Source organism: Ceratotherium simum, chromosome 14 (assembly GCF_057802395.1).
Source record: "Ceratotherium simum simum isolate JZ-2026a chromosome 14, ASM5780239v1, whole genome shotgun sequence".
NCBI lineage: Eukaryota > Metazoa > Chordata > Mammalia > Perissodactyla > Rhinocerotidae > Ceratotherium > Ceratotherium simum.
The window spans coordinates 46,189,497-46,201,932 of NC_141913.1; the positions used below are offsets into that span (position 1 = coordinate 46,189,497).

Here is a 12,436-nt window from a genome sequence, read left to right on the forward strand (position 1 = left end):
GGATTCCCTTCTCTCTCCCAACAGCCTGATTCAGGTAGCTCTTGGATAAACACTTTTGAAATGACTCAAATTTGAACACATGAAATTCCATAGTGTGTCCTTGTGAATCACTGTATTTCCCCCAGTAACAGGTGATGACTTTGTGGGTATCACCCTGTCTCGCTCGGAGGCGCTTTCACTGTGGTGTCCTCTGCCTGGAAACTGACTCTGCAAATCCATTTTCATAGCAAGTCTGCTGCTGGCCTCATTTTTCCAGGAAGCAGTTGCTCAACATTTTTTATTTTCATGTGTATAAACTGTGGCCTTGGGGATGCTTTCCCACAACTTGGCATCACTGTCAGGGTCCCACTCCCCATGGCAACACAAGTAGCTTGTAGGCATCATGGGTCACATCTACCAGCTGGAGTCCCTCCCAGAGTTGAGAATGCTCCCAGCCCGGCCAGGTGGGAGTTATTGATGGGTTTTGATTACAGGGACTCTGAAGTCCTTTTCTTGGACAGAAACAATAGAATTGACCATATTTCAGTTGCCAGAGGTTGGTAAATGCCCCATAGTTGTTTATAAAAGCGGGGGAAATGATCTCTTCTCCTCGAAGAGTTTCTTCTGCAGCATATGTCGCTGGCTCAGTCTGACAGCTGCTGGTGGATGCTCTTTGTGTCATCCTGACATAGCGAGGCTTTCTGTCTGCGTGAAGAGAAATCCCTGAAGGAGAGAATCTCAGTTGAGACCATTTGTCACTGCTTGTTTATTTGAAGATTACCGTCATTTCTACTCTTTGTTGTTTTTTCTTTTAGGGATTAAGGTGTATATTTACTGTATGCTTATGTGCTTCTTTTTTTCTTCTGTGTAGGCTGATATACCAAATAGATTTGAAATGAAACTTCACAGAAATAACATTTTCGAAGAGTCCTATCGGAGAATCATGTCAGTGAAAAGACCAGATGTCCTAAAAGCTCGACTGTGGATTGAATTTGAATCAGAGAAAGGTCTGGACTATGGGGGTGTGGCCAGAGAATGGTTCTTCCTACTGTCCAAAGAGATGTTCAACCCCTACTACGGTCTGTTCGAGTACTCTGCCACGTAAGTATGTGGAGTGTATTCAGAACGTGTTCCCCCACTGAAACGGTTTTATTCTTAATGAATTTAAAGTTAGTGAAAGAGTAAGCGACTCACTCATTTAAGATGAATTAACACTGCTGATTTTAGTCCCTACCTCCCACCCATAAGTCTAGAACAGGCTCTGACTCTATGTGGTGAAAGAATGCACTCTGTCAACACCTAAAAATGATTCTTCTCTTGTCTGTTGGGTTCATGTAATTGAAATTGAAAATGTGTTGGTACTTATGGTAAGGAACAAGAGGCAATTTTCATTTGTAACATGAAGTCAGGAGAATTTGTCAATGTTAGAATTCAGAAAGTCGTCATCATCTTATGAACAAGAATAGTTTCTAAAGTTATACTACTTAAAAGGAAATTATGAGAACTTGGAGGACCCATTCTTCAGGATCCAAAGGACCATGTCCTGGTCCTGTTAAGGGAAGAGCCAGATGCCCCCTTGCATTAGGATTTCATCATTGCCAAGGGTGGAAACTGAGGCAGATTCTATTGCTTTCTTGGGAATCAAACATTGGCTCCTTACGAGGTCAGCCATTCCTCTTCCAGGCTGTGGAGTCTCCAAAGGCTTAGGCTGGACATCAGGTCCCAGTAGAATCGTTGTTGACCTTGCTGAAAGGCACCTGTGCTCTAAGCGGACATGGATTCTCACACATCTTCCACCTGGTGCCAGTCTCCTCGGGGGTCATTTGGAAGGCAGCTTCAGTATCCTTCTCAATTGCTCTAGCCAAGAATTTCCTATTTTGTTTGTCGTCCTCGTTACCGAGTCCCATGAGAAAGCCTGCTATGTGAAATTGATAAGACCGTTAAAGCGGAGGGCAGGGTAGGGAGGCGAGGTCCTTACCTCTCAATTCCCCTCGAGGAATCTCCATGGGACCCGATTTGAAAACCACTGATCCTCAAGATTTTGAGACCAAAGAAGGATGATTAGGTACATGTAAACATTTTGAGGTTTGTGTGTTGAGAGAGCCATATCCTGCTACCAGTGCTCTTGGGGCCTTTCAGGCAGAGCAGTGGTCAGACCAAGGGTTGGGCCCACAGGAAAAATTTTAATCCCCAAACCGAAAGCCTCTCAAATGCATTAACCCTCTTCCTCACAGAGACAGCCTAAAGTACTCACGTCGTTGGGAATCCATGTGTAGTCCTTCTGTTACATGGGATTTCTCATCTTCCCCAGATATTTCGCTGAACCATATGAAATTAACATTTTTGTAGATCAAAAGTAGTCAAATATCAAGAGTTTGTTACGGTTTGACTTATAAAGGGTCTATGCACCAGCTCTCTTAGACCTCAGTCTTGATCACAAAGGTCTGGTCACTAAACAGCAGGCCACATTCTCTAACTTACGCCTTTTCCTGTCAGGTACAGAATGTTCGCAAGTGTGCTGTAAAAGTTTAGTGACTGGTGACAAATTTAGATTCTTGCATTTCTCATTTAAAAGTATGATTGGGCTTTTTCTTTCTTCCTCCCCAAAAGGGACAACTACACACTTCAGATCAATCCCAATTCAGGCCTCTGTAATGAAGATCATTTATCCTATTTCACTTTTATTGGAAGAGTTGCTGGTCTGGCAGTATTTCATGGGAAGCTTTTAGATGGTAAGTTATTAAAAAGTCTTGAAATACTAAAAATAGGACAGCGCTGTTTGTGGTTCCTTATTAGGTGTCTTATCTTTCACATCAAGATTTTAAGCAGAAGCTTCATTGGTTCTTTATAATTCAGTAAATTATGTTTATGTTTTGCCCATAATGGAGGTGCTTTTCCCTGGTGTCATCTTAATTTGAGTGCTGAAGACATAGGATCTACACACAGTTTAGAATTAAAAAAAAAAAAAATGTGTAAGCACAGAGCATTCTGTGTTTGTGCATTTTTCTGTGTTTTCCAGAATAACCTTTCTTTAGCGAGAGCTAGATTTGGTGACAGATGGAAAAGCTAATTGAAAAGTTAATTAAAATGGTCTAATCTGTCCAGTATCCTGCCATTGTTCCATTTGTCCCCAAATTAATATTTTTTTGAATGTCAAGAGACTGTAAATAATTTCAAATCAGTGTTGTAACTCAGCTAAGCCCTTGACCCTGGGATCACTGCTGAAACAGATGGTACAGAATAATCTCATTATTATTTAGAACATAGAAGTCACGGAATAATTTCGAGGTACCTTGGAAGTTAGAAGTCAAACCCCCTTCCTGGCTGTATCTATAGACTTATAATAGAGACTTCTTATGGATTTGGTCATTTCAAAAGTAGTGCCCTTAGGAGAACACTGCAGAAATCATCAGTGAGGAAAGAGAATCAGAAATATTTTTGAAGAATTGGGGGGTGAAATGGTTGAGGGTGGAAGACAGTAAGATTTGAGGTTGACACTGAAGTTACTGTAGAGAGAGATTTCCAGGGGAATTATGTTAATTGTGTTTATGGAACCTTAGCTATTCCAATAAATAATTGATGTACCCTCTGTACTTTTTCCTTTAATGTATTTTTACTGGTAATTGCTAGCTGATTTTGATCCTGTGATTTCAATATTTTATATTTGGTAGAGGAAGTAAACACTTTTTTCTGATTAGAAGGAAACTGCACTCGCTCTTTCTATATATGTATAGAGTGTGAATATATTTTAATTTGCAACATTGGAATCATGCCATAGATTATTTCAGGCTGTTTAAATTTACTTCAACCCTCTTAGAAGGTCAGTTTATTTACCTTCTGCCAAGTGAGAAGCCATTCGTAGTTGCTGTGGGGAAACACAGAGAAGTATAAGAGAGGATCCTGATCTCAATAAACTTGTATTCTAGTGGGGAAAAAAACAGAAGAATCACAGTGATAGAGTCCAAGCAGAAGGGAGCACGTGGAGTGGTTAGACGAGAAACTGATTTGGATGGAGGGTCGGGGCGGCTTTACCAGGCTTAGCCACACCTGGAGGGTGGGGTAGGATTTGAGCATTTAGAAGCTGGGATCATTTCAGAAAAGCAAGGACTGGCCTTGTCAAGGCTCCATGGAGGGAGTAATGGAGAGAAGCAGGAACAAATGGGGGAGTCTAGGAGACTGCTGCAAAAGGTGGTATTGATGTACATCAGGAATTACCCACAGATATGTGTGGTCAGTAGCGTCTTCAATTTCTTAAAAATGTGGATGCTCCTGGAAGCACAGCGTACACACTGCACATCGGCCCACTTTTATTGGCGTCATCCTTTTTCCCTCCCTAGACATGGAAGGCATTTGAGCCTGCGGCCTTAGGGCCACACTGAGCCAGTGGGAGTGGGAATATGGTGCAGAGGATTGGTGGCTGATTAGATCCTGGAGGGGGTGAGGGTGGAGGAGGAGGAGAAGGGCTGAGCCTGGGGTCCCAGTGCCTCATGTGAGGAGGCATGTGATGCAGACTCGCCTTTGGACTCGCCTGCGGGACACCCGTGTGGTGGTGGAGTCGTCCTCACAGCCACTGCCTCACTCAGGCCTTCATCACCCCTGCCCTGGAAGACTGCACAGCCTTCTCAGTGCTATCCCTCAGTTCCATCTTGTCCCTTTCCTGTTTTTTCTCCCCATCACTACCTAAGCAGTGATACTGAAATGCAGGTGAAATTTGCATTAACCCCCTCCCCCAAACCAGGCCCTCGGCCACTTGATAGAGATTACTATAGAAGGTCTTTAATTGTTCTTTTCTGGTCCCTCACACAGATTGAAGGCAGGTTAATCTTTTATTTCATTTCTGATGCACAGCAATAATCAAAGATTTTAAACTAACCCAGTTTTCACCATATTTTAGGTTTCTTCATTAGACCATTTTACAAAATGATGTTGGGAAAACAGATAACTCTGAATGACATGGAATCCGTGGTGAGTAAACACAGATCACTCCCATGGGCATCTTACAGAAAGGTCACTGAGACCATGTTGTAATCACAGAGATTTTTGTGGGTGTTATAATTCAATATGAACAACGGGGAACGTTTAATTGTTCAAGAAGTTAATTGATCTCTCTAGTCTTTCTAATAAGAAAATCATTGTTCACATTTCCTAGAGTCATGGTACTTGGGATGGATACACCCAGATCTCAGTTCCCTCTGCGTACCCAGGACTCGTTTGACCAAATTAAATCCAAAGCTCATCTGGAGACCTTATTGCAGCTCTTGTTTTCCACATAAAACAGCTAATGCTGAATGTTTAGAAATTCATCTGCTGTCCCTCTGTTTTCTGACCTCAAGAAATGGCAGGGGCACAGGCCAAAACAGTAGATAAAGGGAAGAGTATTGGCAGTCGTCATAGACACAGGAGAGTAAGCGACTACTACAATATAGGAGAGGATGAAACGAGTTAGAAAAGGGATGCTGTGAGAAGTTCTCTGAAAAATGGTATGGGTTTTCATGTTTCATTTAACTTACACATTTTGTCCAAGCTGACCATTTCAGAGTTGAAAGGATTTTTTATAAAAACAAAAATTGACACTCTTTTCATAATATACTTTTTGCTTCTGTTTTTCTTTTAATTGACCTGCACCCCCACCATCCACCTCCGAGGGTGTAGGTATTTGCCCAAGTGCCAGCACGCTCACCGGGAAGCATCATTGTCCATTTGGGGTATTTGCAGCTCTGTTTTCACGTTCTGTCGCTTGGGTCAAAAAGCATCTGCGTACTCTTGGCCTTGCTGTGATGGTGACTGTGTCTCGTGTAGTTTGGTAGATGAGCCATATTCTCGTTACTTACCAGCATTGCTCGCTGGTTCTGCTCATCATCTTTGTGCGAAAGCAGAGGAGAGCGCTAGCAGTGCACTCAGATCCACTCAGCTGGTTCTTCCATGGTTGGATTGCTCGGCATATCCACAGTACCAGTCTCAAATATCTTTTCAGCTTTCCCCTTTATCTTATGCTTTATGCTTGTATTACTATATAATGAGGAAGCTAGGAACATGAAAATTTCTCTTAAAGTCTAAGTTAATTTTATACCTCATCTGGACAGTTGGTGCACACATTCTGCTTTGCCTTCTCCGAGCCTGTTAGGTCCCCAGCGTTAGCGCCCCTGGGCCTGCCCTGAGAGAGAGGAGCCCAGGCCCTGTGGCTTGTGTTCTGAGTTCCGACACCAGAGCAGCCTTCCTGTTTGCCTACGGTGATGTGCAGAGAGCCCTGGAAGCACAGGCAAGGGTGTAACTTAAAACCCTTGGTATTTAGTGAGAACGTTTTCTATCCCCTATTTATCTGGTATTTTCACTCTCAAAAGATGGGAAGTATATTAATCTCTACATGTTCGGTTATATAATTTCATGGCCACCATCCAGAGCGGATTGCTTCCTCTGCACTTTACAGAGGACAGGATTTAACTACAAACCCCTGTTACTACCAAAACGTTGTTTTGGTTGTATTTTAAATTAAAGGGGGAGAGTAGGTTTGGGATAGAGCAGGAAGCAGTCTATTAGTGACTAGTGTAATTCTAGAGCATTCTGAATGGAATTACATTAGAAGGACTTAATTATTTAAAGAAATCAGACGGTGGGCCGGCCCCGTGGCTTAGCGGTTAAGTGCGTGAGCTCTGCTGCTGGCAGCCTGGGTTCGGATCCCGGGCACGCACCCACGCACCGCTCCTCCAGCCGTGCTGAGGCCACGTCCCACATACAGCAACTAGAAGGATGTGCAACTATGACATACAACTATCTACTGGGGCTTTGGGGGTAAAAAAAAAGGAGGAAGATGGGCAATAGATGTTAGCTCAGAGCCGGTCTTCCTCAGCAAAAAGAGGAGGATTAGCATGGATGTTAGCTCAGGGCTGATCTTCCTCACAAAAAATAAATAAATAAAAATAAAAAAAAAATAAATAAATAAAGAAGTCAGACGAGTTTGTATTTTGGGAAAGATTGCTTAATTTTAACTTCTCTGTCATTTCTGCAGGATAGTGAATATTACAACTCTTTGAAATGGATCTTAGAAAATGATCCTACTGAACTGGACCTCATGTTCTGTATTGATGAAGAAAACTTTGGACAGGTATGTGTGGGTAACCTCGGGAGCTTCTGTTTGACTTCCAAAGAGTTGTTGTTTCTTCACAGGCTGTTAACACAACTTTGCTGGACAATTCACCACCACCAGCCTCTTTAGATGTGAATTATCATCTCAGTGTATCAGCACATTATTGTCATGCCAGGAAGCTGAGTCTCAGTTAGAACCCCTTCTCTCTTCTGCAAAGTTACAGAAATTCTAAGGCGCCTGGGGTGTAAAGTAGGACTCACTTTTAATCTAAAGCAAATCTGAACATGAATGTTTGTATCTTGGTTTTAGAATTTAGATACTTCAAAAAATAGCGTGTTGGGGCCGGCCCCGTGGCGTAGCGGTTAAGTGCCCGTGCTTCGCTGCTGGCAGCCCGGATTCGGATCCCGGACATGCGCCGAGGCACCACTTGTCAAGCCATGCTGTGGCAGCGTCCCATATAAAGTAGAGGAAGATGGGCATGGATGTTAGCCCAGGGCCAGTCTTCTTCAGCAAAAAGAGGAGGATTGGCATGGATGTTAGCTCAGTCAGAGCTGATCTTCCTCACACAAAACAAAAAATAATAGTGTTTTTACTTGGCATTGTAAATACAGGACCAGGAGTAGGTGATGTTTGGGGGCCCTTGGGTTTTTCTCTCTGTTTAATGGTTCTGTTGTGATGAAATTGGTCTTGGGTTTTTCTAACATTCTAATATTTCTTTTTGCTTTGCATCCACACTGTCATCAAGACTGGATTAATCATAAAGGTCAATTTCAAAGATAAATTTGCCTGCTTGGAATTTTCTTCATCATTCTAACGTTCCATAGGATGTGTTTGTCTTAAACCTGAAACCTTTGGTTGATTTGTCTCCCGGTGAGAACAGTGCTTCTTAGGTGGTCTCAAAGTATTATCTGAACAAGCTGATGGCACTAGATGTAAAGGAATTAATGACAACTGGGAACAAACAGTGTTGAACAAGAAAGTGAGCACATAGGTATCAAAATTACTTGTTACATATGCTCGAGCCAGGAAACAGTCACCAGTGTGAGTCCTGGGAGTGGGTGGGACTTGGGGAATCTCTGTTTTCCTTCCTGGTTGGTTGGGTGTAAGGTTCATAGAACTGCAGGCACCGGGGATGAGAGAGGCCTCATGACTTAATGTAAATGATCAGTGAGTCCATTAAAAATCTCATTTTGCCCCTCCCCCATTTTTCTTTTTACTCCCTATTGTGCTTCATGCCTAAAAATCCCTCATTGGGGCACTGTTCTCCTGTGTAGGAGTCTTGTCGTGAGCTAGGGGAGGGACATCTTTTCTGCAGCCCCTCCCCCCAGGGCGGTACCCGGCCTCCCCAAGACTAAGTGCACCCGCTGTTTTCCAGTCCTTGTCTGCTGCCTTCCTCTGCTGTGTTGGATCCTGACTGCTCACCCCCCCCTGAAACGCCTGTGAGTCACGATGTCCTGCACTCTTCCTTCCTTCTTCCACGGCTCTTGCCACTTTATTTTCTGTCTCCTTGAAGGACTGCTGCTTCTGGCCCCGCGATGCAGCTGTTCCTCAGCCATCCATCCTCTGCCTGCTTCTTTTCTCGTCCCGCCCGCACTACCTGGATGGCCTCATCCACACCTGTGGCTCCAACTACAGCCGTCTTCGTGCTCTTCACCACCAGCCTCTTATCTCCAGTCCACGCCTTTCTTCCACCCTCCAGATTGCCCCTGGTTTGACCGTCTCCTCAACCGCTTCTCCTGAAGGGCCCATAGGTCCCTGAAGTAAAGCCATTTCCTCCTCCTCAACCCTCACCTCTGCTCTGGTCTATTCAGTGGCACCACCATTCCTTCCAGCCTGAACTTTGGGAGTCATCTTTGAATCTTCCCTCTTTCTCCTCATGTCCAGACTCAACGTGTTCAGCTGGTCACCATATCCTCTTGAGTCAATCTCATTATTTCCTCATCTGTACCCTTCCCTCGTTCAGGCTCTGCTGATTTCTTGCCTGTGTCATTCTAAGGGTCTCTCTGGTTCCTATTTTGCCCCTCCCTCCGGTCCATTCTCTGATGCCCCACATGTATGCTCCGTATGTAATAGTTCTGAAAAGCAAACCTGAACATGTAATTCTTCTGTTTAAACAAAAATTCTTCATTGGCCTTCTTATAACTTTCAGTGTCAGTTAAAACCTTTTTAGCATGGCTTATGACCCAACCTGCCCACCACTGACTGGCCTTATCTTTACATGCCTCCGTGCCGTGTTACTGGCTGTGAGTGCCCTCTCCATGTCTACACATTCTCATTCTCTCTCCCACAGCCTCTTCTCATACTGTCCTCTAATCCTTGACCGACTGACTGTCTCCTCCAAGCCCCTTGAGGTCCCCTTGGCATCTCCAGTGCTCAGCATGTAGCTGACGCTTACTAAATGCTTACTGAGCAAATGAATGAATAGTGCTAACCTAGTTTTTTAAAATGTTAATAATGTTAAGAGTAATAGAAACTCCAAGTGTGAGAAAACAAAATAATTTGAATTGCAATGACTTATTTTTTTAAGCTGGATCTACTTAAGGGTCTTAACTGCCAGCTTTCAAAGGGTAACACATGGACGGTCGTCCCGGAACTATGTCTTCCTCTCATTTTTAACACACGAGGGAGTAGAAATAAAGAACCAAGGAAGATGTAAAATCAATCCTGTGTGTCAAATGCCAAAAAAAGGTCTCTTTCTGTATCCACTTATAGAAAACCATATGACTAACTTAAATAACACAGCTCAGAAGACATTATTAGTGCCAAAGTTAGAGGCAGATGATCTGGGAAATCTTCCTTAGTTGCAATTAAATGTAACTATTGCCACCTAATAAATGAAATCCTAACACAAGATGTTTGGATTTTTAAGTAGACTTCTAATAAAGATTCTGATTATCATTATAGTTCGTGTCAATTATTCATTTAAAACAGTTCTCAAACCTCCTCATTTAATGCTGGGGATTCGTCTGACTTTTGGATTGTATCAGGTAGAGTAATGGAATAATCAGAACAGACCCACGAGATGAGTAAGATAATGATTAGGTGCCTTTGTTAAATCACTGCCTTCCTTTTTAGAGAGCTAACCTCATTAACGGGGAGCTAATGTATCTATTTTGCATTCTGGGAAGAGATTTGGAGTGAATTAAGCAGCCACATATTGATGATCTCATCTCCCATATCCAAGCCATTGCCGAGCTGTGTTCATTTTAACTCAGAAATGTTTCTCAAATCTGTCTGTTCCACCACAAACACCCAAGTCTAAGCTACCATCTTCTCTCGTAGACTCTTTAACATGTCTCTCTGTATCTGCCTTGGCCTCATATAATGGCACAGTGGTCTGTTCGGAACGTAAAAACAATCATGTCATTCCCCTGCCAGAAACATTCAGAGACTTCCCGCTGCCCTCGATAAAGACCCAAATCCTTAATTTGCCCCTTGAGGGTCCTGCATGGCCTGGCCCCACCTGCTCCATCTCCAGATGCATTTTGCATCACAGAGCTGCCCCTACTGCTTTCTGGATCTGGTGCCACTAGACTTCTTGAACACACCAAGCTCCTTCCTGCCTCAGGACCTTTGCTCATGTTGTTCCTTCTGTTGGAAACACCGTTCCACCCTCAGTTCAGATGCCCCTTGCTCAAGGAAGCTATCCCCGACCACAGACCATGGTACTTCAGAGGATCTCCCATGTCTCTCTGCGGCATGTACTGTGGATGACTTTGCATTTATGTGTATGATTGTGTGTTGAGCATCTGTCGCTCCCACCAGGCTCAGTCTTGGTGATGGCAGCGCTGGGTCTCCCTGGCTCACTATTGTGCACTCACCACTGGGCACAGTGCTCGGTACAGAGTAGGCTCTCAGAGTTGTTGAACCAAAAAGGTGGGCATCAACCAGCTGCCTAGGCAGGCCTCTCCCCTTTTTCAGCCTCTGCAAAACCGTGACTGTGCGTCGCGGTTTATTCTAACCCGAGAGGAAGCCCACGCCTCCCTTAAAGACAACAGTCATGTCTTCAGTGGAGAGAAGTTACCACAGAAGTGAAGTGTACATGCAGTCAACCTTCTTCGGTGCTTTGAGCTGGGTTTTTTTTTTCATTCCACAATGAGAAATATCAGACCTTGAAGTTGGGGGTAGCTGTCTCTTCGTGTAGTGAAACTGCAGCTGTTGCATTATTTTGTGGTTTGTTTTCTTTCTGGTTGGTGAGAATCTGGAGCTGCTGGTTTCTGGGGCCTACTATGAATGCTTCAGCTAAACAAATTTCAACATTTGAACAAGCGTAATATGCCAAGCAGAAAGAATAAACTGCACACCCCACCAGGAGGAGGCGCCCTTTCAGAGCTATAATAAGTAGAGATTCTTTATTGCAAGTTCAGCAAAGCAGCCTCTGACTTGGTTAGTTTGAGAGGTGCTAGAAGTGTGGGCTTTTAAGGAGCTGTGCAGTAGAGAGGGGAAGAGGACAGGCAGCAGCTGTGCAGGAAGATTCTTCAGGACCAGGCTTGAGTTCAGTTAAGGCTACATTCTCAACCAGGATCCTAGCACCCAAGGGGCAAAAATTGGTTCTTGGGGGACAAAAAAGTCTCAGCCATTGCCATGGCTTTGAACCCTTCAGAGGGCCACAGTATGTACCACAGGTGTACCATGGATCCATTTGTTAAGATTTCACGGGAGGAAAGGGGCAATTGAGGGAGGAATAAAAAAGGCTCTTCAGTGGGTGTTAATGAAAAAAAGGCTGAGAAACACAGGGTTGGGGAAAGGGAATGAGTGAAAGGCAGAGAGTGGAAATAGGGGGAGAAAGAGGTGAAAGGCAGAGTGAGGTCCTAGTGGAAGCTGGAAAGAACCAGACCAAGAGCCTGTTGTGGAGGTGGCTTCCGGAAGGGTGGAGGTCCTCGCTCTTCAAAGACCAAGTCAAGGAAATCAGCAGGTGGCAACTGCAGGAAGCGTGAAGGTAGAGAGGTGGGTTGACTCGGATACCTCAGTACTCTTAGTACCATAGCTAGAGGCTGGGGAGGATGAAGAGGCGCACCCCACAGGGTCTGTAGAGCGCCTGTCCTGTCCGCGGGCAGGTGTCTGTCCAGCAGTGCTCAGCGCCCAAGAATGGGGTAAGAAGCAGCCAGCCTTTGTCTGCCCCAGTCGCGGATACTGGATATGATCCAAACAGTTTCTCAGCAGACTCCTCAGACGTTTGCCATAGGCGTCTTTGAAAAATCAGGGTGTGTGTGTGAATCCAAAGTTGTAACTTGCCAAGGAAGAGGGTTCTAGTTCTGTGAGAGCACGTCCCCTCAGAGGTTCATCTGCTCTGTATGGTCTTTATGAAGAAGAAAGAGGCCAGTAGACTTAAAGAAATAGAAAGTTTCTTCCACAAGCGCTTCCTGAGCGTCT

General features: G+C 44.2%; 1 protein-coding gene across 5 annotated transcripts in view; it reads left to right on the forward strand.

The window, feature by feature from the left end:
- Positions 1–12,436, forward strand: part of NEDD4L (NEDD4 like E3 ubiquitin protein ligase) — a 337,348-nt gene that overhangs the window by 303,766 nt on the left and 21,146 nt on the right. For all 5 annotated transcript variants that reach the window (XM_014781457.2, XM_004422576.3, XM_087439274.1 and 2 more), the window contains 4 exons: positions 851–1,080; positions 2,590–2,711; positions 4,874–4,944; positions 6,986–7,081. In XM_014781457.2, the coding sequence (XP_014636943.1) occupies positions 851–1,080; positions 2,590–2,711; positions 4,874–4,944; positions 6,986–7,081 (519 nt within the window). The remainder of the gene's footprint in view (positions 1–850; positions 1,081–2,589; positions 2,712–4,873; positions 4,945–6,985; positions 7,082–12,436) is intronic.